General features: G+C 46.0%; 1 protein-coding gene across 1 annotated transcript; it reads right to left on the bottom strand.

Moving 5' to 3' along the window:
- Nucleotides 1-1,435: 1,435 nt before the first annotated feature.
- GTPBP4 (GTP binding protein 4) lies at nucleotides 1,436-22,420 on the bottom strand. Its single transcript, XM_073581636.1, has 17 exons — nucleotides 22,262-22,420; nucleotides 20,751-20,921; nucleotides 18,865-18,968; nucleotides 18,651-18,787; nucleotides 18,436-18,536; nucleotides 17,546-17,638; nucleotides 16,527-16,718; nucleotides 16,382-16,447; nucleotides 15,205-15,294; nucleotides 15,009-15,119; nucleotides 10,731-10,808; nucleotides 9,614-9,665; nucleotides 9,389-9,489; nucleotides 8,205-8,402; nucleotides 7,996-8,061; nucleotides 7,390-7,530; nucleotides 1,436-1,936 (listed from the first exon to the last, which is right to left on the bottom strand). The coding sequence occupies exons 1-17, from the start codon at nucleotides 22,307-22,309 to the stop codon at nucleotides 1,784-1,786; spliced, it is 1,902 nt and encodes a 633-aa protein (XP_073437737.1). The 5' UTR covers nucleotides 22,310-22,420; the 3' UTR covers nucleotides 1,436-1,783.
- Nucleotides 22,421-26,888: the final 4,468 nt, after the last annotated feature.

Genomic DNA, 26,888 nt, shown 5'->3' with positions numbered 1-26,888 from the left:
TCATGCTCACTGTGGTAAGGCCGACTTGCAGGTAGTACACACGGTAGAAAAGCGCAGTGTGGTTCTTAGCGGCCCGTTTAGCCTCCTGGGAGTGAGGCATAATGCTCCATAAACGGCAGAGTGACTGCAGGGAATGTGCCGGGAAAAGGTTAAGCTTTAATCTGTGGGCAAATGCAGCTTACCCACGGTCCTGTGTTAAGTCCCCCGGAAGGAAAACTGTGGCCCTGTGGCATCACCCGGAATTCGGCTGCGTCTGAAAGGGTTAACTAGCAGAGGTAACAGACATGGCCCCCGAGATTAGAATTGCGCGTCTCGCTTGGAATGAGGCGCCAAGAGGAGGGGGCAGTGACGACAGCGCGGGCGGCACTATTCAAATTGCGGCCTAGTAGGCCGGAAAAACCAGGGACTAAATTTTTGGCCTACCCGCAGTAGGCGCCGGGGGTGAGGAGGGGCACTATCAAGGGCGGCACTATTTAAATTGCAGCCTAGCAGGCCAAAAAAGCCGGGGGCTAAATTTCTGGCCTCCCCGCGGTAAGCGCCGGGCAGGGGGGGGGGGCCGCGACCGTGCGCCAGTGTACCTCCGCTGATGCTAAGTCAGCGCTTCTCCCGGGGACAAGGACCCGACCCCATACCTCCACTCCTGTACTCAGTTAGGTCGTCGCTGTGCAGGGTCTTTCAGTCTCATCCTCCAGGTGATGTAGGAGAGCTGGATGAGGTTTTACAGGGGGGGTATTGCTCAATAAATCCACCCTCTGGGTAGGGGTAAGGAGAGCTTTGGGGCTGATTCAGCGCATCCGAAAAAGCGCTGTTCAGGTCTGTTCCATGCACTCCTGTGCTACGTCCTGTTGCGCTTGCCCTCGTATCCGTGGAGTACCGACCATAAGGAAACCATCGTCAGAGGAATCCGCCCCATTCGTCGCAGGAAAGTGTACGTTAAGGGTTACTCCACATGCTTGCCTGTTATTGGTTTGGGGGAGAACGGGCCGTAGAAAGGAACAGTCGCCCCCTTCACTCCATTAAAAAAATAAAATAAAAACGGTGGGGTTTGAAACCACATCCAAGTGCCTCCTACAGACACTAAGTAAGAATTGGAGGGGAGGAGCTAACTTTTTTTTTTTCTGGTTTACTTAGTGTCCTCCTAGTGGCCAGCAGCATAACACCCACGGTCTCTGTCCCCCAATGAGGCGTAGGAGAAATACTTTTGAAAGCCACTGTCGTATACTCCTGCAAGAGATGCTTTACACCTCACCTACTGAAGTGGTACTTCTAGCATAAAGATGACATTTTCTACAAAATATTAATGGATCCCAACAGAGGGAAAACAAATCTCTATTGGCAAAGGTTTACCACCTGTTCTCTGAAAGGATCTTTTCTTTCATTAAACCTTTAAATCAGTCCTATAATAATGCAGACAAACATATAAGAAGTCCACAAGTCGGCACAAAAGTTTTATTTCATTGTCTTGAGCAAAGAGACGCTGGAATATTCTCTACTTCTGTGAAATAAGGCTGCAAATGGCGATTTCCAGATACCGATTAAAAATAACTCTGAAAGAAAAACTAATGAATAAATATCAGATGTTCCAGACTTCATTTTTAGAAATACAAGGCCTAGTCTGATGGGTGGTGAAGTCCAGAACAGAGTCTGATCCGTGAAGCCAATGTGCTGAAGGTCTATAGGGCAGACACATTGTGGTAGGAGAAGTCTATGAGGATGGCACTCACTCCTTGTACAATGTTCTTTCTGCAGCAGATCATGATGGAGGCTGCGCATGTGAACACCATTATCTTCGGTCTGTGGAACCAGATTTCCTCTTGCCAACCAGTAAGTGTTTGGGCTTCAGATCATACACGTGTCTGTCAGATTCTCCCTTCTTGCCCATTCTATTCATTTTCCTCTGAGATTTCTTCATGATTGTCTTTGCTTTCTTGGCCATCTAAGAAACAAGAGGGTAAACACAAAATGTATGATGTCGTTACAAGAAGTTGTGAACAGAACATGACTCAAGGTACACAAGGCACCCTGCATAAGAAGTCACTTATTACCAGGAGGCCAACCATCGCCCCTGTTATAATTGCAATGTAGAAAAAAAAAAAAAAAAGCTCCAAGACTAGTGATGAGCGAGCGTGCTCGGATACGGTGTCATTTGAGCATGCTCATGACTTAACCCCTCCATGACCCAGCCTATTTTGACCTTAATGACCAGGCCATTTTTTGCAATTCTGACCAGTGTCTCTTTATGAGGTAATAACTCTGGAACGCTTCAACGCATCCTAGCGATTCTGAGATTTATTCGTGACATATTGGGCTTCATGTTAGTGGTAAATTTAGGTCGATAATTTTTGCGTTTTTGTGAAAAAATCAGAAATTTAGTGAAAATTTTGAATTTTTATTCTGTTAAACTAGAGAGTTATGTGACACAAAATAGTTACTAAACATTTCCCACATATCTACTTTACATCAGCACAATTTTGGAAGCAAAATATTTTTTTGTTAGTAAGTTATAAGGGTTAAAAGTTGACCAGTGATTTCTCATTTTTACAACAAAATTTGCAAAACCATTTTTTTTTAGGGACCACCTCACATTTGAAGTCACTTTGAGGGGTCTATATGGCAGAAAATACCCAAAAGTGACACTATTCTAAAAACTGAACGCCTCAAGCTACTCAAAACCACATTCAAGAAGATTATTAACCCTTCAGGTGTTTCACAGCAGCTAAAGCAATGTGGAAGGAAAAAAATGGACATTTTAATTTTTCCAACACAAATTTTCTTTCAGCATCAATTTTTTCATTTTCACATGGGTAACAGGATAAAATGGATCCTAAAATTTGTTGGGCAATTTCCCCTGAGTACACCGATACCTCATATGTGGTCATAAACCACTGTTTGGGCACATGGCAGAGCTCAGAAGGTAAGGAGCGCCATTTGACTTTTTGAATGGAAAATATGCTGGAATATTTGGCGCTTGCCATGTCGTGTTTGGAGAGCCCCTGTGCGCCTAAACACTGGAGCTCCCCCACAAGTGACCCCATTTTGGAAACTAGACCCCCTGAGGAACTTATCTAGATGCATAGTGATCACTTTGAACCTCCAGGTGCTTCTCAAATTGATCCGTAAAAAAAAAAAAAGTACTTTTTTTCACAAAAATTATCTTTTAGCCTCAGTTTTTTCATTTTCACATGGGCAACAGGATAAAATGGATCCTAAAATTTGTTGGGCAATTTCTCCTGAGTACACCGATACCTCATATGTGGTCATAAACCACTGTTTGGGTGCACGGCAGGGCCCGGAAGGGAAGGAGCACCATTTGACTTTTTGAATGGAAAATTAGCTCCAATCGTTATCGGACACCATGTCGCGTTTGGAGAGCCCCTGTGTGCCTAAACATTGGAGCTCCCCCACAAGTGACACCATTTTGGAAACTAGACCCCTTAAGGAACTTATCTAGATGTGTAGTGAGCACTTTGAACCCCCAAGTGCTTCACAAAAGTTTAGAACATAGAGCAGTGAAAATAAAAAATCATTTTTTTTTCCTCAAAAATGATTTTTTAGCACGCTATTTTTTTATTTTCACAAGGGTAACAAGAGAAATTGGACCACAAAAGTTGTTGTCCAGATTGTCCTGAGTACGCTGGTACCCCATATGTGGGGGGGGGGGGCTCACCGTTTGGGTGCACGGCAGGGCGCAGAAGGGAATGAGCGCCATTTGACTTTTTGAAATGAAAATTAGCTCCAATCGTTAGCGGACACCATGTCGTGTTTGGAGAGACCCTGTGTGCCTAAACTTTGGAGCTCCCCCACAAATGACCCCATTTTGGAAACTAGACCCCCTAAGGAACTTATCTAGATGCATAGTGAGCACTTTGAACCCCCAGGTGATTCACAGAAGTTTATAATGCAGAGCAGTAAAAATAAAAAATCTTTTTTTTTTCCTAAAAAAAATTTTTTTTAGTTGGCAATTTATTTTCACAAGGGTACTAGGATAAATTGGACCCCAAAAGTTGTTGTCCAGTTTGTCCCGAGTACGCTGATACCCCATATGTGCGGGATGACCACTGTATGGGCACACGTCAGGGCTCGAAAGGGAAGTAGTGACGTTTTGGTATGCAGACTTTGATGGAATGGTCTGCGGGCATCATGTTACATTTGCAGAGCCCTTGATTTACCTAAACTGTGGAAACCCCCCACAAGTGACCCCATTTTGGAAACTAGACCCCATAAGGAACTTGCCTAGATGTATGGTGAGCACCTAGAACCCCGAAGTGCTTCACAGAAAATTGTAACGCAGAGCCATAAAAATAAAAAATCTTTTTTTTTCCTCAAAAAATTAATTTTTAGCTCGCAATTTTTTATTTTCACAAGGGTAACAGGAGAAATTGGACCCCAAAAGTTGTTGTCCAGTTTGTCCTGAGTACTCTGATACCCCATATGTGGGGAGGGACCACTGTTTGGGCACACGTCGGGGATCGGAAGGGAAGTAGTGACGTTTTGAAATACCGACTTGATCGAATGGTCTGCGGGCATCATGTTACGTTTGCAGAGCCTCTGATGTGCCTAAACAGTGGAAACCCCCCACAAGTGACCCCATTTTGGAAACTAGACCACCCAAGGAATTTATCTAGATGTGTGGTGAGCAACACTTTGAACCCCCAAGTGCTTCACAGAAGTTTATAACGCAGAACCGTGAAAATAAAAAATCTTTTTTTTCTCAAAAAATAATTTTTTAGCCCGCAATTTTTTATTTTCACAATGGTAACAGGAGAAATTGGACCCCAAAAGTTGTTGTCCAGTTTGTCCTGAGTACGCTGGTACCCAATATGTGGGGAGGGACCATTGTTTGGGCACACATCAGGGCTCGGAATGGAAGTAGTGACGTTTTGAAATGCAGACTTTGATGGAATAGTCTGCGGTCGTCATTACGTTTGCAGAGCCCCTGATGTGCCTAAACAGTGGAAACCCCCCACAAGTGACCCCATTTTGGAAACTAGACCTTCCAAGGAACTTATGTAGATGTATGGTGAGCACTTTCAACCCCCAAGTGCTTCACAGAAGTTTATAATGCAGAGACGTGAAAATGAAAAAAACATTTTTTTCCACAAAAATAATTTTTTAGCCCCCAATTTTTTTATTTTCCCAAGGGTAATAGGAGAAATTAGTCCCCAAAAGTTGTTGTGCAATTTTTCCTGAGTACGCCGATACCCCATATGTGGGGGTAAACCACTGTTTGGGCACACGTCGGGGCTTGGAAGGGAGGGATCACTGTTTGACTTTTTGAACGCAAAATTGGCTGGAATCAATGGTTGCACCATGTCGCGTTTGGAGACCCCCTGATGTGCCTAAACAGTGGAAACCCCACAATTCTAACTTCAACCCTAACCCCAACACATCCCTGACCCCAATCCCAACCCTATCCATAACCCTAACCACAAGCCTAACCCTAATTCTAACTCCAACCTTAACCCTAACCACAAGCCTAACCCTAATTCTAACTCCAACCTTAACCCTAACTCCAACCTTAACCCTAACTCCAACCTTAACCCTAACTCCAACCTTAACCCTAACTCCAACCTTAACCCTAACTCCAACCTTAACCCTAACTCCAACCTTAACCCTAACTCCAACCTTAACCCTAACTCCAACCTTAACCCTAACTCCAACCTTAACCCTAACTCCAACCTTAACCCTAACTCCAACCTTAACCCTAACTCCAACCTTAACCCTAACTCCAACCTTAACCCTAACTCCAACCTTAACCCTAACTCCAACCTTAACCCTAACTCCAACCTTAACCCTAACTCCAACCTTAACCCTAACTCCAACCCTAACCCTAACTCCAACCCTAACCCTAACTCCAACCCTAACCCTAACTCCAACCCTAACTCCAACCTTAACCCTAATTCTAACCCTAACCCTCTTTCCAACCCTAACCCTCTTTCCAACCCTAACCCTCTTTCCAACCCTAACCCTCTTTCCAACCCTAACCCTCTTTCCAACCCTAACCCTCTTTCCAACCCTAACCCTCTTTCCAACCCTAACCCTCTTTCCAACCCTAACCCTCTTTCCAACCCTAACCCTCTTTCCAACCCTAACCCTCTTTCCAACCCTAACCCTCTTTCCAACCCTAACCCTCTTTCCAACCCTAACCCTCTTTCCAACCCTAACCCTCTTTCCAACCCTAACCCTAATGGAAAAAAAAAATAAAAATATTTTCTTTATTTTATTAGTTATGCCTACCTATGGGGGTGATAATCGGGGGGTTCATTTACTTTTTATTTCATTTTGATCACTGTGAGAGTGATCAAAATGAAATAATGGAATCTGCAGCCGGCAGATTCGGGCGGGCGCACTGCGCATGCGCCCGCCATTTTCAAAGATGGCGGCGCCCATGAACCGGACCCGCCGGACACCGGGAGCGACGGGGGGGGACTTAGAAGGTGCCGGGGGCGGTGAGAGTGGGTGAGGGGGTTATCGGAAGATGGCGGGGAGCGAAGGGAATGGGGGGGGGGGGGGGTCAGATGATGACAGCGGGGTTTTGATCGAATCAGTGTCTCCAGCCATGTCCGATGCTACTGCAGCATCGGCCATGGCTGGATTGTAGAATTTCATCAATTTTCATTGATGAAATATTACTATCGCTCTGATTGGCTGCTTCACTTTTAACAGCCAATCAGAGCGATCGTAGCCACGTGGGGGCAAAGCCACGCCCCCTGTGGTGAATTACAAAGCCCCTGTATCTGCGGGTCAGGTGACCTTTCATTGACCCCGGTCACCCGACCCGCAGGGGGGCTTTGAATTCATGACACAGGGTATGCGTCATAGGTCGGATTGGCACCGACTTTCATGACGCATACGCTGTGTCACAGGTCGGGAACAGGTTAATACAGTATTTTTGGCCTGCTTGAAAAAAAAAAAATGCTCTAGTCGCTGCAGCTGTTAAGACAGTCACAACACGGGGCGATTGCCTGTTTGTTAGCAAATTTTTCGAGCATGCAGAAGACGCCCGGTTAGCACACGAGCATGCTCAGTTATCGCCTTATCCAAGCACGTTCACTCATCACTTTCTATAAATATATCCTGAATCTGGAATGGTTTTTCTTCTGTTCCTTTGGTATGACCCCCTCTTCCTTCTATGTAAACATACAAGATGGTGTGATCCTCAAGAAGACATTAGGATCATACTCCCATGGCTAATAAAACTAGATTTATATACAAGGAGCAAAAAAATAAATAAAGGAAAGATGGGCACAGATTGAAGAGAACAGCAGGAAGAACGTAACATTTTTGGCAAATGACAGATTCTCCCTCAATCAATATGCTGCAGTGATGCTGGGACTGTCTGGGGATAACTTGTTACGACAATCAGTAGTAATAAGGGGGGGCACCAACCTTTGCATCACGAACCCCAGACTGATCTCGTGGGGGTTTTGAGTTGCTCCTGCTGCGGGTGACAGACGTTGGAGGTTCAGATTCGTCGCGTTTTCGTTTCCTTTGCACACTCCTGGATCTTGCTTGTGTTGCATAATGGGTCTGAAAGTAACACCATAAATAATCCCATTAATAGTAATAGGATTTAGAGATTTATTTTCTACAGCTTTTCTAAAAGATTTATAATATTTGCAGCACAAATTGTTTTAAATGAATGTGTCACAATTGTATAAACCTAGCACGTCATGACTATCCCGAAGCTACTATGGGACAGAAAACCACAGCAGTCCTATGTCTCCAATCTATGCGTCTCCATTTATATACCATCCTATAATCCGAAGTGATACAGGGCAAGATATCACGCATCTGAATGAAAACAGCGCTGAAACTATTCCTGGTTGGCAGCGTTCAAGCAGTAAGATGTCACGGTGATCTTGTCTCAGTTATCAGCACTCTTTCTGGTCAGAGCGGGGTGATCTTGTGACGTTAGCTCCATATATGACTCCAAAAAATGATAGAATGAAGCAATAATCAATTATTGGATACCAGGATTCACTGTTTTCTTACCTCATCTTTCTCAGTCATATCGAGCCCAAGATCACTCATCTCCTTCTCTAATGTCTTGCGTTGCACCTGAAAAAAAAATGAATAAAAGTTACCATGCTTTTTTTTTTTTTTTTAGCATAAATGCCATAACACAGATTTCTGCGGCAGATTCTACAACCTGCACATGATTTCATCCATGACTGGGTAAACCTCGATGGGGAGGCTCTTACCTTTTTCGCAGTTCTTGGGAGTCGTGGACCGTGAATATCTTTTTCTTTTGACTCTAGAACTTTTAGTTTTTTCTTGTTACGAATTTGCTTGGCTAGCTGGCGAATTTCTGCCATTTCTTCATCCTCGCTTTCAAGATCACTGTCATATTCACCAGCTCTTTCCTTCAGCTCTTCCTCTTTTTCCAACTCTTCTAATTTCTGCCAAAAAAAACATGATGGAGATGAGACAATTAATTGATAAACATCACTTGCTCACCATGTCCAGGAACCACACTGCTCCATTGCAGTCAATGTTGGTGAACTGCAGAAAGCCCATGGGAAGTAGTGGGTCTGTTTCAATGGGGGAGGGGAGCTAACCCTTTTCCTATACTATTTCAACCTCTTTAAAAGAGCTGTAAGTGGTAAAGCATTTGTAGAGGTTCACTAGATAACCATTGCAAGACTTGGCGCTAGTTCACTAACTTTCCTGTAAAGCAAAGTTCCACTAACATCCTTAAAATCTCCCTCTTCTCCCAAATCATCCAGAATAGTTTAAGCCATTCTATGCTTCAGTTTGCAGGATCCTTACACTGAATTGCTGATTTTACTTAAGGATAGGAGATCATTAGAATTTGTGCAAACCGATTCCTAGGACCCCGATCCAGCAGCCAGGTCAGTAATCTGTGGCGGTCAGGACAGGAGCCTTGGGGACTGCGTCTTACTCCCCAAAATATGTGGCTTTTCTTCTGAATAGCCAGCCTGGCGCAAAGTCATTGTTGTGGCGTGATGCATGTGAAGTCGCACCAGGCCAGGTAATAAACCGAAGGAGCTGCAGATGCTGATGGGTAGGAGGCAGTTCTCAGGGCTTGTGTTCGACAGTAACATCCCTGACCCAGCCGCTGGACTGGATCCTGCAAAACGATTTCCATCAAACTCTAGTGATCACTATGGGTACCACCTCTGAGATCAGAATCTCCAGAACTTGTGTCTAATTGCTCCCCTGGACCCAAGGCTATAGCCTAGATGAATTGGATGAAGGTCCCAGCAGTGGTCCCCAACAGTTATCACTTATCCAGTGGACATGTGGTAACTTGCTTAGACCGGAATACTCCTTTAGGTAAGGTAAAAGGTTTCTACTACCAACTGGTAACTAGAAAAAGCAATAGCCACTTCGACTACTGACATGACGATTTACCTAAACTTACCTTCATAATTTCAGGATCTATGTAATCGGCAATGTTATGTCCTTGCCACACTTCTGGGATACGGTCGTATTTCTCTGATGGGTTCATAAGATCCCAGTATTCTTGAAAGGAAAGCAAAACTAAATGTTAAAACCGTTTCTAATTTGTGAATACGCAGAACTAAAAACATCCCAAAAATTCACACACTTCTGTTTGGGACTAGATCATCTCAGCGCTGATACTTACTCTGCAGATCCAGGATATAGTCATCGCCCAACTCCATTTCAAGGTCTTTCTCCTAAAAGTCACAAAAAAAAACCCCACACATTAGGAAACGAAACCTCTTCAGGATTTTATCAGGATTTAGGGGCAGATCCAGTGACAAAGTCCTGACAGACACTACTGATATTCAGCAGCTAATGAAAGGAAATGGAATACTTTATCCCTCATTGCAAAAAAATGGAAATGGCATGGATTGTTAAAGTCATTAAGTATGGTTTCAGATTCTGCATGATATAGCCACTTTAATTCATTGGAAAATGTCATTTTGGCAAACCCTGTTTACTTGCAGGCATAGGGTTAGGGTTAATCTACATGTACATAGGGTTACACCTTTCTGAAAGTGCAAGTACTAGGAGAAAATGAATGTTCCCTCCCAGGAGCCGCCGACTTACAATCATGGGGGGAAAGGAAGAAGCCGATACAGTCACCCCTCACTATACAGTTAGTGGCAGCTGTATACACACCCCAGCACTGACCGCTCACTCTGCACAGATACACCGCAGAGATGGCCGTCACAGTGCCGGGGTGTGTATACAGCCGCCACTAAGTGTATAGCAAGGGGTGACAATAGCCGCTCTGTGCACACCTTTAAAATGGGGTGAAATCTGCATGCACATAAGCTGTTTTTTAGTCTTGGATTTCTATTTCTAAAGAGAAACAGCAAGTAATGGATATGGCCTATGGCAAAATCTCTGCTGTGTAAAAACAGCCTTAGGCTATGTGCACGCGCTGCGGATTCACCTGTGGGTTTTTCTGTGCGGAACCGCAGGTAAAACCGCAGGTAAAGTGACCTGCGGTTTTGCCCTGCGGTTTCACACCTGTACAATGTTAAAGGTGTGAAACCGCAGCGGAATCCGCAAACAATTGACAGGCTGCAGTTTATAAACCGCGCGGAAAAAACAGCAGCGTGAGCACAGCGCTTTTTAAAACCCATAGGGTTACATGGTACTGTACCATGTCTGCGGAACTGCTGCAGTTCCGCAGGGCCAAAACCGCAGCGGAACCGCAGCAAAAACCGCAGCGTGTGCACATAGCCTTAGCATGCGACACAAACACTGAGGAGAAAGGAAAAACCACTAACCAATCTTTTCTTAGGAGCTTCAGTATCCATACGTTTCCTTCTTAATGCTGCTCCCTCTGGTATAAATGGCGGCCTTTCCTGAAACAAAATTAGCCATATTACATTAGGGTAGCGCCCCTTAATAATAATAATAAATTTTATTTTTATAGCGCCGACATATTCCGCAGCACTTTACATTTCAGAGGGGAATTGTACAGACAATAGACATTACAGCATAACAATAATCACATACAGTAGATTATAACAAGTACCAAGAGGAATGAGGGCCCTGCTCGCAAGCTTACAGTCTATGAGGAAAGAGGTAGACACGAAAGGTGGGTGGTAACAGTTGCCCTGATTGTATGGACCAGCCATAATGTTAAGTGTGTGACAGTACAGACACAGAGGGCTAATAGATGCATAAAGCATGTGGGAACATGATGCGGGAAATCTGGTTATGGTAAAACTTTTGGCTGTGCCACACAGGGATAGATTAGGTTAATGTGTTGAGGCGATAGGCCAGTCTGAATAAATGCGTTTTCAGGGCACGCTTAAAATTGTGGGGATTGGGGACTAATCATATTGACCTGGGAAGTGCATTCCAAAGAATTGGCGCGGCACGTGTAAAGTCTTGGAGACGGGAGTGGGAGGTTCTGACTATTGAGGATGCTAACCTCAGGTCATCAGCAGAACGGAGGGCGCGGGTAGGATGGTATACTGAAACAAGGGAGGAGATGTAGGGTGGTGCTGAGCCATGGAGGGCTTTGTGGGTGAGGGTAATAAGTTTATACTGAATTCTGGAGTGGATGGGTAGCCAGTGTAATGACTGGCACAAGGTAGAGGCATCGGTGTAACGATTGGTGAGGAATATGATCCTGGCTGCAGCATTCAAAACAGATTGGAGAGGGGAGAGTTTGGTAAGAGGGAGACCGATTAGAAGAGAGTTACAATAGTCGAGACGAGAATGAATAAGAGAAACAGTAAGAGTTTTTGCAGAGTCAAAAGTAAGAAAAGGTCGAATTCTAGAAATGTTTTTGAGGTGCAGATGACAAGAGCGAGCCAGTGATCGAATGTGGGGGGCAAAGGAAAGCTCGGAATCAAGTATGACCCCAAGACAGAGGGCCTGTTGCTGGGGAGTAATAGTGGAGCCACACACAGAAATAGCAATGCCGGGTATAGGTACATTAGTAGAGGGAGGAAACACCAGGAGTTCAGTCTTTGACAGGTTCAGTTTCAGATATAGTGAGGACATGATGTTAGACACAGCGTTTAGACAATCGCCGGTGTTTTGTAGAAAGGCTGGCGTGATGTCAGGAGAAGAAGCGTATAATTGGGTGTCATCAGCATAGAGATGGTACTGGAAATCAAATCAACTGATTGTTTGACCAATAGGGGCAGTGTAAAAGGAGAAGAGGAGGGGGCCTAGAACCGATCCTTGGGGGACCCCAACAGTAAGGGGAAGGTGAGAGGAGGAGGAAACGGCAAAAGATACAGTAAAAGGAGCGGTCAGAGAGATAGGAGGAGAACCAGGAGAGAACGGTGTCCTTGAGGCCAATGGAACGGAGCATAGTGAGGAGGAGCTGATGATCCACAGTGTCGAATGCTGCAGAGAGATCCAAGAGAATTAGCATGGAGTAATGACCATTTGATTTAGCTGTTAGCAGATCATTAGAGACTTTAGTGAGGGCAGTTTCAGTGGAGTGTAAAGAGCGGAAACCGGATTGGAGAGGGTCGAGAACAGAGTTTTCTGAGAGATAGCGGATAAGACGGGAGTGGACCAGGCGTTCCAGGAGTTTAGAGATGAAGGGAAGATTAGAGACAGGTCTATAGTTAGCGGCACAGTTTTGGTCGAGGGATGGTTTTTTAAGTAGTGGATGTATGATGGCATGCTTAAATGAGGAGGGAAAAATACCAGAAGAGAGAGAGAGGTTAAATATTTTAGTTAGGTGAGGGGTGACAGCAGGGGAAAGGGACTGGAGGAGATGTGACGGAAATGGGTCACTGGTGCAAGTAGTTGGGCGAGAAGATGCAAGGAGCCTGCTTACTTCTTCTGTGACTGGTTCAAAATCAGAGAGTGAGCTAGATGCGGTGGGGGAGGGAGGACAGTGCATGGTATGAGGTGATTGGGAGATAATTTCCTGTCGAATCTGGTCAATTTTTTCTTTGAAGTAATTGGCCAGATCGTCAGCTCTGAGCTCCGTGGTTGGGGCCTGTACTCTTGGATTGAGTAGAGAATGAAAAGTGTCAAAGAGACGTTTCGGGTTATTTGACAGTGAGGTGATGAGGGTGTTGAAATAGGTTTGTTTGGAGAGGTGAAGGGCAGTGTTGTATGTTCTAAGCATAAACTTAAAATGGATGAAATCTTTGTGTAGATTGGATTTTCTCCACAGACGTTCGGCGCACCTGGAGCACCGCTGCAGGAAACGTGTTTGCACCGTGTGCCAGGGTTGTCGCCGTCTGTGTTGTGGTGTTCTATGTGTAGGAGGTACAAATTCATCCAGGGCACTGAAGTGTTTCATTGTAATGCTTCAATGCAGAATCAGGACAAGAGAGGGAGGAGATAGGGGCCAATGAAGACTGCAAGTTCTTCATAAGTTTCTGGGTGTTAATGGCCTGTATGTTTCTATAAATATGGACAGTGGGGGTGACCTGAGCAGCCTGGCAGTTCTTGATAGAGAATGAAAGAAGATTGTGGTCAGAGAGCGGGAGAGGGGAGTTTGCAAAATCATCCACTGCACAAAGCTGAGAGAAGACCAAGTCGAGTGAGTTTCCGTCTTCATGCGTTGGAGAATTAGTAAGCTGCGAAAGGCCAAATGAGGAGGTTAGAGATAAAAGGTGAGTAGCAGATGGTAAGAGGGGAAGAGCAATGGGGATGTTGAAATCTCCCATGATGAGGGTAGGGATGTCACAGGAGAGAAAATGTGGAAGCCAAGTGGCAAAATGATCCAGGAACTGATGGGAGGGGCCGGGAGGACGATACACCACCGCCACTCGCATGGAGAAGGGGGTGTAGAGTCTGACAGCATGGACCTCAAAAGAAGGGAAGACAAGTGAGGGTACTTGAGGGATAACCTGAAATGTACATTTTGATGATAGGAGCAGACCAACGCCGCCACCTGCTCTATTGTCTAATCTTGGGGTATGAGAGAAGTGTAGCCCCCCGTATGAAAGAGCAGCAGCAGCGGTAGTGTCTGACTGCTGGATCCAGGTTTCAGTAAGAGCCAGGAGGTTAAGAGAATTAGAAAGGAAGTAGTCATGGATGAAGGAGAGTTTGTTACACACTGAGCGAGAATTCCAAAGTGCACAATTAAGAGAGACAGATGGCAGGCAGGGAATATTAATCAGATTAGAGGGGTTTCTAAGTGTAGCAGTTGGGGGGTTTGACTTTCTATAACATGGGGGACCAGGGTTGGGAGCAATGTCTCCTGCGACTAGAAGGAGGATAGAAAGAGTGAGCAGATGGTTAATAGAACAATCTTCAGATGTCAAAAGCAAGACGAATCCTGATACATTTCTAATACGAATAAAGAGTCAATATAGGGTCAATGTCCCACAGGTAACACACTGTCCTGAGAACTGAACGCAATTGAGAGGTGCGTTCTCATCGGAGGATTTCCTGACAGACGCCTTTGTATATGTTTTTCCTTACAGCTTATCATGGTTGTTTTTTGGGTGAACATGGGCCCAAGAATACATTTGATGTACAAGCCAGGCAAATACACCAATTGCAAATGTACCCTTACTCTTCTTAGTGGACCAAGTTTACAAGTTTTTCTGTATATTGACAGTCCAACAAGTGGAAGATTAAAAATGGTTTAACTGAATGGTTAACGTATAAAAAAAAAACAAAAAAAAAAAACCTCTCTCTTTATGGTCAGTACAGTAATAAGTCAATCATTATACCCTCATACTTAAAGGGTCTGGTGAAAAGAAAAAAAAAAAAAAAAAAGTTATCACCTTGATGGGTGACAACTTGCTGATTGGTGGATATCCCTCAGCTGGAAACTCGGCACAATGGAGAATTTTGGACCCCATTAGAAAATTTTGCAACAGGTCAGACGTCCTGACTGCGACACCAATCTTTCTCTATGGGGTTACCGGAAAAAAGCGGAGTGAAGAACTTGGCAGCCCCATAAGGAACAAACAGAGCCCAATTCGCATTGCCGCTCCACTCTAGAAGATAAAAGCTCAGAGTGGTCAGATGGTAAGTTATCACCCATTGTGGGGACAGAAGAACCCATTTAATGTAAGTGACCCGTCTTATTACATCCAGTTAGTAAATGTCCTCTGCGCTCTCACCTTCTCATCCCGCTTATTTGGTACCGCCAGGTGCAGCCTGTTCAGGACATCATTTACTTTGTTCCCCTTCATCTTGGTTTCCACTCTATAAGCCAGCAGTCTGTCACACGCCTGAGATCAGAAGAGAGGAAAACAGTCATTATATTCCACAGCCCTGAGAAGACTGCTCGCAGCCACGATTACAAGGTCAGCAAACCTCAGTCTTGACTTGGATGACGCCTTCCTCTGTGAGGGTGCTGGTCTCGATTATCGGCAGGCCCTCATTCTCAAAGTCCTTAAAGATTTTCTGCAAAAAAAAAAGAAAGACCAACATGTTACTTTTCATAAAGTGCAGGCAATGGGTTATACACAAGCACAGATCTCAGAATGTTCCTTATAATTGCTCATTTCTTAAGATTCTGAAACTGCAGAAAATTTGCCTCTTTGGTGCTGGGATATCATGAAACTTCTCCAGAATCAGGACGATATGCTGCACGATTCCGTCCTTACACTAAATTCTGTGCAATCGGAGAGCCAAGTGAGCACATAAGACATCTAGAGAACTACCAGTTCTGAAACGTACAGACAGGTAATATGTACAAACTTCCCGGCCGACAGATGGATTCACAGGTAGCTCATTCTGCAGCACTAGACAGTGCAACACAGAGACTTATAGAAGGCAAACGATGCAACATGAAACCAAATTACAAAAAGGATTTTTAGTCTGAATTACATCTATATATAAAAAAAAAAAAAAAAAAAATTGTCCTCAAAAACTGATAAGTTCTTTAATATCCACCTAAAAGAGGAGATCAAGCCACAAATGAACGTTTGCTCAGGGAATACATTTACAAAGACCAGATCTCTCGACAGCTTGTTTATAAGGCCATGTGCACACGGTGCAGATTCTGCTGCGGATCCGCAGCGTTTCAGGCTCTGCGGGTCCGCAGCAGATTTAGGTGCGCTGTACAGTACCATTGTTTTCAATGGTAAACTGGAAAACGCTGTGTGCATGCTGCGGATTTTTCCGTGCGGATTTGCTGCGAGTTCAAATCCGCAGCATGTCAATTCTTTGTGCGGATTCCACTGCGGTTTCACACCTCCATTGTAGAGGTGTGAAACCGCAGGCTAATCTGCAGGTCTTTTGACCTGAGAATTTACCTGCAGATTTTTCCAAATCCACGCGGAAATATCCGCAGGACCGAAATCTACGTGTGCACATAGCCTAAATGTTTGCAGATTTAACGAGGACACGATTCGCCAGTGATGTCATTTCTAGTGCCGATCTTTATGATCCACCTCACTGATGCTTTTCATTCCGCACCATCATAGCTATGACTTCGGCGGTCCTTCGTTTTGCGATACAGTATTTTCGAGGAGTCACATGTTCTTACCTGTTGTTGTTCTTCGAGCTCAGAGACGCGCTTCACGTCACACTTATTCAGAACGATAATGAGAGGCTACGAGGGAAAAATAAAGATGGTAAGTTTTGCTTTACCGTGTTACCGCCAGTCTCCAGCATCTGATGACGGGACTCACCTTATTGGAGAACAGAGGACGGATGTTGCTGAAGAGCTCCAGCTGCTGCTCTATAGTGTGTCCACACTGCTCCGACACATCCATGACGTACAGGACGGCAGCCCGGAGGTGAGCCAGGGCAGTGATTGCCTGCATCTCGATGGTGTTCCTGTCCTCCAGGGGATGATCCAGAATCCCAGGGGTGTCCACTACCTGAAATGTGCCCCATGACAAGTGTCAGTCATTTCACAGTAGCAATGATATTTTCCAAGAAGTCGCATGTGAACTAGGTTATAAATGTACTGATACAAATCAGCATCTAAAAATAAATTACATTTTATGGAAAGCGGTTCATTTCTACCTTTAAATTAATGCCTTCCTGAAATGTGAAGGCCATGTCTATCACACGTTGAGAGTGCGGGTGTATGGCGCAGGGTCAGTACAGGGCAGGCGCCCGCTGTGCTGAACTAGCTCTGATTGATTGCTCCCATTTATACGGGACTTTCTAAAAGTGACATTTAAAGGGAACCTGTCAGGTTGAAAACCGTATCTGTTCTGCAAGCAGCACGTTAACCCCTTCACGACATGACAAGCTTACATCATGTCGTGTTCCTCCCTTAGACAGCAATCATGTGAATTAACAGCCGCAGGTGGAGAGGAGCTTGTAAGCAACACTTATAGCTGGATACAGCCATTTTCAGCACCCTTGTACTCCTCCAATGCTGCTAAGGTAAAGCCGACCTCCACTTGCATCAGAGAACACAGATCAAGCCAGCGTCTTAATCATACCACTGGTCCGACCTGTTAATCATGATCACACAGCTCCCAGCTAGCCATCAAGGCGATAAAGCTGCAGTAGTCACTACTCTATGCGCTAAGACTGTTCTACTAGAACTCCCTGCAGCAGAATGGAGATCTCAGCTATACATTCACTCCTGACATTAGCTGCATTGTAAGACAAATCACGTGGTGGAAATGTGGAAACATGGAGATGGTAAATGGAAATATTACATTCTGCCCACACCCCCCCGGATCTTTACCTGCCAGCGGAGGTACTTGTAATCCATGTGCCCGACAAACAAGGACTTGGTAGTAAAGGCGTAAGGCTGGACCTCTACATCTGCCCTCGTCACCTGAAAAACACAAATCATTAAGACGTTTTCTCTTAATAGTCACTTGTGTGTAGCCAAGTTTGTGTTCCCACATCGGAGGGCATCGTAACGTCGTGACAGACACGATGAATCCAGAGCTGGGATACGAGTGAACCACTGGGGTTCAGCAACATGGAATATGACAACTGTCACTTACTAGCCTGTTTACACAAGCCGACCGCACAGAACGATCGCCAGTACGAAGGTTCTGTGCACATAGAATATCATTGTTCTTGGCAGCAAGTATCCTGTCTACGCCGGACAATGTGCTTCCGAGAATAATTATTTTGAAGCTGCTTCATGTTAGTGAAAAGTGCAGCTACTCTTAAATAGCAGATACTAACCCATCGATCCAGTCTGCCTAACCACTCGCCCGGTCTCCTACTCTTCTGCTGTAGGCGAAGTTGAAGCCACTGGTTAACTACAGTGGTCTTACATGGACATTGCTGGAAGAGTAGGAGAGGAGATCTGTGGATGGGGGGGACCCGACCTGTAGAATTATGCAGCAATGGGGGAATGATAGGCAAGTATCTGTTACTAAATATTTTTATAGATCACTTGGTCCATGTGTAAAATACAAGAAAGGCGCTAAAATCCTTTTAACTGTAGCATGCTTTATGACAGTATAGTGGACCTCAAGGAGGCACCATATAGCTTTGCTGTATGTAAAAGCAAAGCAGTCAAGAAAATCACTACTTGGCGGTATTTTTTTTTTTTTTTTATCAGCTTCATAATCAAATAATCCCCAAATTAAAAAAAAAAAAAACAAGATTATTAACCTTATTGATGAAGCTGGATTTCCCGACATTTGGGTAGCCGCATAGAAGCAGGGTACGAGTGTTGGGGTCAATGCTTGGCAAACGAGAGAGATGTTGACGCACTGTGAAGAGTAAAAAAAAAGTTTACGAATCCAAGTTACTTCTCTGTATGGAAGAGACCAAAACATTTGAATTATCATCTCGCGTCTCCAGAAACATCTGTATGGCGGAGTTACCTTGCTCCAGGTATTCCAAGCTCTGCTTCTGCCTCTTGATGATGGTGCACATGCGCCCCAGGGCCGCCCGCTTCAGCTGCTTACAGCGGTACAAGGAGTCTCCATATTTCATCAGTCTCACGTAATCCTTGGCCACACTAAGACAATATAAAGTCAGAAGAGCTCAAGGAATACAACGCAGGATGCAAGTGTCAAGGCAAGTGACAGGCCTTACTTGTCCACCAGGTTCTTGGCGATGTTTATTTGCCCCAGTGCCAGCTTGTAGTGATCCTTATCGTAAAGGATGTTCATTAAATCTGCATAGAACGGATGTACGTCCTAGGGAGAAAAAGACACCGATGCATTCAGGACGTCGGCAAACATCACTCTCCTCACTCCCTTTAGCTTAGGTACGAAACAGAAGGGGGGGGGGGGGGTCATCACGTGCTGCAGTAATCTGGCCTTCCTAACGAGGACACATGCACGCTCGATGGAACCGAGCATGCATGTGTATGGAAGATGGAGTCATAATAAATGGCAGTTTAACAAATAAAAAAAATCCATGCAGTCCCCAGACCTAGCTTCATTGACTTGCTCCGCTTTGCAGACACCCTTTAGTTATAGTCCCAGTGATCAGATGACCTCGTATTGTGGGAGCCTCAGCAAATGACTGCAAATTATGGGGAACAAACTAATCAAGCACACAGGGGACATTAGAGGGGTTATGTCCTGACCCTCACTGATTTTAAACGGAGCGGCGCCAAGCACGGCCATCCATCATTCCATTAACCAGGGCTGTGGAGTCGGAGCTTTGGAAATTTAGTTTAGGAGTCGGAGGTTTGGCTTACAGAGTCCACAGTCCTGCCATTATCCTCTTCCCAAGAAGGATTTAGATTTTTTTTCTCTCCTTCTTCCAAGAGACATAACGATTATGTTTTATTGCCACCATGGCCATATGAGGGCAATTCAGTCTTACAGTTATTATTTTTTCATCTTTGTTGAATTCTCTTTTTTTAGGCTCCCTGGGGGGCACTCGTATTTGAGATTGTTTGATCACTTGTGCCCCATACTGTAATATAATTCAGGATTGTCAGTCTCCTGTGCAGCCCGCCATAGGCTCAACATCACGGGAGCACCAAGATGGCGCTGTGCAGAGACGGGATGGAGACCATGAGCATTAGCGTGTGTTTTTCATGTTGCAGAACTTCTCCAGTATTTACGAACCAATTAGCTACATAAACTTGTTTTTTTTTTTTTTTGTTATTTCAAACTATAAATAAGAATACTTCGTACTTTGTTTTGAAAACTTCCTGATGTTTGGCTTAGACAACCCTTAATTGATACAGTCACGTGAGGATTACATGCGTCTTTACTACACGTCTACCGTGTAGTGTGCATTCTTTCATATGCAGATTTTCTACATTTCATTTAAGTCTATGTGGAAAATCCAAAAATAAAAACACAAGTTTACCGCAAGAGGACTTGACATGCTGCGGATTTCAAAATCGCACCGCAGGGGGCAACGTGTAAAAAAAAAAAAAAAAAGAAAAGAAAAAAATTTTAAAAAAAAACCTCACAGTGGGCAGGAGAATTCTATAAATCCCTTTCACTTTCCTGGAAAAGTACTACGCTGCGTTTTAGGAACACAAAAATATGCAGCGGTGAAAAAAACTACTGAAGCCAGCACTAATAATACGGCTCCCGAGCCCGATTCATGCACCCGCATGTAGAACATACATGTACTTATGTAGGGAAAAGGCTAAAACGGGAATGGGACCACAGCTCTTTTAATCCTTGGGGGTCCAGAAAGAGGGACCAACAACAACCATATACTTTTTTCTCACCCATTTAGGACCTTAGGTGGGCTCTGGCTAATAGATGCGCCCTCGACAGATCTCATAAAGGGTCACAATTTGTGGAAATCGTCTGAGTCTAGGGCGCTGATATCATACGCTGAACACATCAGCCGGTGAAGGTCTGTGAAAACCCTGATCATGTGACCACCCATCCAATCATTACTGAGCGGTGCGCAGTTACGCGCACAACATACCGTCCTGTATACGGCCCTGTGTGCCTGCTCACATACCAACAGACAGAAAACCCCTAAAACAATAGACTTACATCCAATTTTGGGAAATCTGTGAGAATCTGAGAGAGGCGGTCGTGGTAATTTTGCTGGGTGAACTTCACTTTTCTCATGTAAAAATGCCGGATCCGGTTGATCTGATAATGTTTGTGGACAACCGTCGGCGTCTTTCTTTGGGTCTTGGACAACGTGAGGTCTATGAAGTCCTGCAAGACACAGGCACAAAGGGTTAATCGTACGACATTAACTCCCGGCAGACATCACACACACGCAACTCAAGACAGAAGCCTGGCGACGTAAAAAAAAATAGTCTAAAAATGGCCGATTTCCCGTCGTACACGACCACGGCGACCAAAATCCAATCATCAGATAATGGCCTCATTTACCAAATATGGCAGAATATGCGCCGAATCCCGGGTGTACCGAATATGGAGCAAATCCTGGCAACGGACCTGTGGAAGTGTAACACCTCCCCTAATCTTACTCCAGGGCCAGTGTCCCCGAATGTTGTGACTTGTCCCTGGACACTTCAGGAGACCAACGTGGCAAATGTTGCCCGTTAATTGGGAATTTTGTGCAAATTGCCACTTTTTATACATGATAAAAGATGGTCGCCACAAGTTACTTTACTCCTTTCAAAAAAAAAACTGATGGCCGGCGCAGAATGTCACCTTTTTGAGATGTGAAGAAATGGAGTCAGAAATGTCGCACGTCACGCCAAAATGGTTTCCCACAAAACGATGTTTTTGCGCCGGTTATAAAAAGTTTGAGCCAGAGTCATCAAGCTCGGCGACCCTAACGTTGGAGAGGAGGCAAAGTGTGAGGGTCCGAGAGAAGAGCATGGGTCTCACAGAATCAGGGACGCCTGAGGACGGAGAGGGAGTCAGCGTCCGATGGAGGGGGGGGGGAGCGGCGGTCAGAGCTGAAGTGAGATTTATGGGGACGCGAGCACCTGGCGTGAAAACGGCAAAGGGCGCAAAGACTTTACTGAAGGCTCAAAGTTTTGCAACTTTTCTGAGCTGTTTATTAGAACACTGGAGTGAAAGAAGTTTTGATGATTGGGGCTCGAAGGCTGAGAAAGACCACGACAGTCACCCCCCGGTGTGTCCGGACTAGACACCACGTCGCTGGCAGCAGGAGGAGAGGGCAGCGCGCAACTGGATTCAAGAGATTTGGGGGAGGAGCAGCAATGGGGGAGAAAGGTGGCATGTCAGATGGCACCATGAGGGCATCAAGGAGGTCACCACCATTAATTAGGGTGAAGCTGGCACTGAGGACATCAGAACTGGGAGATTGGGGGAAGTGGCACCGGAGGGCTCCCCGGGGAGTGTACCGGCAGAGCTGCTGCCACCATCCCGGTACTGGGGGCATTATTGGCGTCCCCTCCAGGTCACATGACCACACAGCAGCACGGCCAGGACCGTGCACCATGCGGCCGCCCCTCCACGTGTCTCTCCTGCGGGTCACTTTCCACCAGTCGGGCCGCAGCCCCCTGACACGACGCCGGCTGTACACACAGCAGACCTCCCGGTCTCGGCTCACATACCTTGGCGGTCGGCACCACCGTGATCTTCTTGAAGTTATACAGCGCCATGTCTGCGGCCCGTCCTGCCCCGGTCAGGACAGAGTGGAAAAGACAGGAAGCGAACACGTGCGAAGGGACGGAAGCGGAAACCCTGGTCCGCCATCATGGATGAGGGCAACTTTGCCCATAGTCAATATGGAGTGACGTTCTGGGCGCACATGCCTGTAGGTTATTAGCAGCAACAGACTGTGCCCTGGTGTAGGTGCGGTCACTCGGGATCCGTTTTTGGTGGGGTTTTTGGAGCAGAACCTCTTCAATCTAAACTCTTTTGAAGAGATTTTGGTCCAAACCTCAGCCCTTGAAGGCCTGCAATTGTAAAAAGCAAACAAAACGTCTTTACTCCTCCTCCCCAGGTCCGGCACTGTCTCCTCTGCTGCTCTCGGTATCTGTCTGCAGTACTGACATATGGACAGCGCTGCGGTCAGTCACCTCAGAGTAGACTTCACAAGCTGTCAGAGCAGCAGCGCTGACTGACTGACTGCAGCGCTGTTCACATGATATCAGCACGACAGACAATAGCGGATGCTGAGACAGAGGAATCTCATGACTGGACCCGGGGAGGGGGAGTAAAGCGCAGTCCGTTTTTTCTAAACTGCATTGGGGGCAGCTGTTTTCTGTAACCGGTTTACCCCTATGGGAGCAGACGTTTTACTGCTTTTTGTACTTTCATTTTTTCCTCCCTTTAGGCCAAGAGCTGTAACACTTTGATTTTCCCATCTACATGGCCATGTAAGTCTTTTATTTTGCAGCATGAATTGTTCTTTTGAATGACGCCATTTATGTCATCATAGAATGTACTGAAAAACTGGAAAAAAAACATCCAAATGCATGGAAAATGTGGAAGAATAGAATTGCATCATTGTATTTTGGGGTTTGTTTTTTACAGGGTTCACTGTGTGGTAAAAATGAGCCAGTGGTACAGTCCTCCTGGCCAGGGCGTTATGGCCGCAGCTTTTACTCGTACAGTTTTGGAGGGTATACTGTGTTTTCATAGATTTTTTTGCATTTTGAGGGTGAAGTGAGGAGACTAAAAAATGCCAATTCTGGCTTTCTAATTTTTTGTAGGCTTTTATTTTATGAGATAACTAATTTTATATTTTGATCACACTTCTACTGAAGCCGCAACACCAAATGTGCTCATTTTTTTTCTTCATTTTTCATTTGGGAGGAGGAGGAGAATTAAATTGTTATATTTTTAATAATTTAGTACAATTATTTGAACTTAATTAATTTCCACCATGCTTTACAATAATCAGCATCGCTGTCCCAATTGGGGTCACAATCTTAGGGCCCCGTCACACATAGCGACTCACCAGCGATCCCGACAACGATATCACCTTGTCAGAACCGCTGGTGTGTCGCTACATGATCGCTGGTGAGCTGCCAAACAGGTAGCTTCACCAGCGATCCGCACCAGCGACACGCGGGTAACAAGCGACGCACGTCGCTTAGTTACCCGCAGTGTATCTTAGTTACCAGCGCGCTGATGCAGGGAGCTGGTAACCAAGGTACACATCAGGTTTCTAAGGGGCGTGTGGCACTTAGAAACCTGATGTTTACCTTGGTTACCAGCTCCTGCTCACTGGTCTCCCGCCTGTCACACGCAGCGATGCATGCTGGCCAGCAGGAGACCAGTGACCCCAAAAATGTCCTGACGTTTCAACAACGATCAGCGATACCCGGCAGGGGGGCCAGTCGCTGATAGCTGTCACACACAGCGATCTCGCTGGTGAGATCGCTGTTGCGTCACAAAACTTGTGACTCAGCAGCGAGATCGCTGTGTGTGACGGGGCCTTAAAGGCCCCTTTACATTTAGCGATGCAGCAGCGATCCGACCCGGTCAGGATCGCTGGTGCATCGCTAAATGATCGCTAGTGAGCTGTCACACAGGCAGACCTCACAACGATGCAGCAGCGACGCAGCGCACGATACTCACCTTTCACACACAGCGATCCTGACGTCCTTCCGCCCGCATCCACGCGTCGCTCGTCGGCGCCAGCAGGAAGCGTCCGACGAGAAATGGAGCCAGACATTCTCGCGCGATCAGCGATGGACAGCGGGGGAGCCGGTCGGAGGTATCACACACAGCGATAGCGCTAACGATATCGCTATAATGTCACAAAATTGGTGACGTTATAGCGATATCGCCATGTGTAAAACCCCCTTTAGTCTTAATTCCTTATCAGTATGTCGTTGGAGTGTGGAAGGAAACTGGAGAAAATCGACACAAACACGGGGAGAACATACAATCTTCTTGCAGACTTTTTTTTTTTTTTTTTACTGTTTTTATACATTTTCACTTTACTTTTTACTCTTCCCAAGGGACTTTAATCTGTGATCATTTGATCGCTCATATTGTATGCTAATGTTGCGCCCCTGAGGCTCAGTCACCACAGAGGTACTGCACCTCCTCCTGAGGTGTGGTATCCCACCATCCAGGTAAGGTGGAGACTCCTAACCACACTCCAACACCCGCACCCCACACCACAAAGTAGTGTAGCAAAGCACCTTCGGCGGCTCCCTGCTTGGAACACGAAACGTGCTGGGAGGTGTGTGGAGTTAGATTACATTACAAGGAGCGGGAAGAGTTTAGGATTAGAGGTCAGTTGGTTTGGGAGTTGGAGAGAAGAAGATCCCTGGAGAGAGGGAAAGATGGATGGAAGTGCTGCAGCAGATCCCAGTGACCTGGGTCTGCTGGCACGGGAAAGGAAGAGAGAGCGAGCACCATAGACTGAAAGCCTGATTCTTCATAGAAAGAAAGATTAGTACGGAATGTGAGGAGTAAAGGGGAACAGAGGACGTGGGTTAGAAGAGAACCCTTCCTAGAAGTCCCAAGCGCAAGGCCGGGGCCCGGTCCCTGAGGTTGGATGGTTACTAATGGTCCTGCAGCAGACACCGGAGGAATAGAAGTAGTGACCACTTTATTCCCACACAAGACTTGGGGGAACAACACAACAGCAACTGGATAATGAGCCGGGACTTAGTAGCAAGAAGTCCCTGAAGCAGGCTACAGCTGTCTGCCGTACAAGTAGAGTTCATAGGAACATCGGACAGGAGGAACTCCAGTGTAACTCAGTACTAGGAGTACTTCATTCAGAGGCGCTATAAGAGGAGACGTTCGGAAAGGCACATGTTGGCGGAGTGTTGGAAAGGAGTATTCCATCTGGCCTGGAGGTTGACTGGGTCCCTGACCCGGAGGACACGGTACGGATGCGGGCACCTGTTTGTACAGCAACCTGTGAGTAAAGCTTTGGAACTACATGCCCTGGTGTCCTCCACTTATTCCCTGCGCCATCCCGCCTAGCCCAGCCGCCATCTCTGCGCCTGACACTACACCATCTACGTGTCACTTCACCTACACTGCCCTGGGACTCCAGCCCTGCCTGTGGAGGGCTATAACATCACTGCTGCACCACACCTTCTGTCCCAGAGGATCTGTTAGCAGCGTCGGCTTACATCTTCATTGCTGAACACCACAGGTGGCGTCACGAATCACTTATAAACTTTATTCCCAACTCAACCCCTTTTACTTGGGCGCCCAGGGCCATGGACTGGGTCACCGCTGCTGTGACAATCCTCTCTGAGAGACTGGCCTGGTACCGAGTACCCCACAGCCCTGGGAGGGCGACCCACTATCTACCTGACTGATCTGCCCTGTGCTGATCTTTGCTGGCTCAGGGTGGTCAGCCAGGTGGTTGTCTCTTGGTGCAGCTTCCTGTGAAGTCACATTAACAGAGTAGCTGCTTCTGTTCTGCTCAGTCGACAGGGTGTCACTGCCCATGCCATGCTGACTGACAGCCTGCTCCTCACTGCCTGACTGTATGAGCCGGCTGTCAATCAGCATGACATCGGCAGTGCCCCACCATCGACAAAGCAGAGTGGAAGAGAAGATGCCGCTCTGCTGCCGAGAGGTGAAATCAAGCGGGGATCGCCGGCTCAGTTGTCAGACATCGTCCCCGTGCAGAACAGTCTGGTGGTTAGCAAGTACCTGCCTGTTATTTCTTAGACCCATACACAAAAATAATAAAAGTTTAAACCTGTCAGATATTGATTTTTGCATCTAAATAGTTAAACAGCAGTGACTGAAGCAATCTCCAATTGTTGCTATCAGGCCATATTCACATGTTCAGTATTTGTTCAGGATTTTACATCAGTATTTGTTAGCCAAAACCAGCAGCGGGTGATAAATACAGAAGTGGTGACCTGTTTCTAATATACTTTTCCTTTGATTGTTCCACTCCTGATTTTGGCCTACAAATACTGATATGAAATGACTGTGGAGGGCTATAACATCACTGCTGCACCACACCTTCTGTCCCAGAGGATCTGTCTGCAGCGTCGGCTTACATCTTCATTGCCGAACACCACAGGTGGCGTCACAAATCACTTATAAACTTTATTCCCAACTCAACCCCTTTTACATGGGCGCCCAGGGCCACGGACTGGGTCACCGCTGCTGTGACAATCCCCTCTGAGAGATTGGCCCGGTACCGAGTACCCCACAGCCCTGGGAGGGTGACCAATTTTGGGGTCACGAACAGGATGATGAGACCCGATGCCATCGGGTTCTGTGTGCCTGAGATTTGTT

This window comes from Dendrobates tinctorius, unplaced genomic scaffold (assembly GCF_039654945.1).
Source record: "Dendrobates tinctorius isolate UK_male_01 unplaced genomic scaffold, ASM3965494v1 ptg000070l, whole genome shotgun sequence".
In the NCBI taxonomy this organism is placed as follows: Eukaryota; Metazoa; Chordata; class Amphibia; order Anura; family Dendrobatidae; genus Dendrobates; species Dendrobates tinctorius.
Note: the sequence above shows the minus strand (reverse complement) of the source record. Positions and strands in the feature narration are given on the sequence as shown.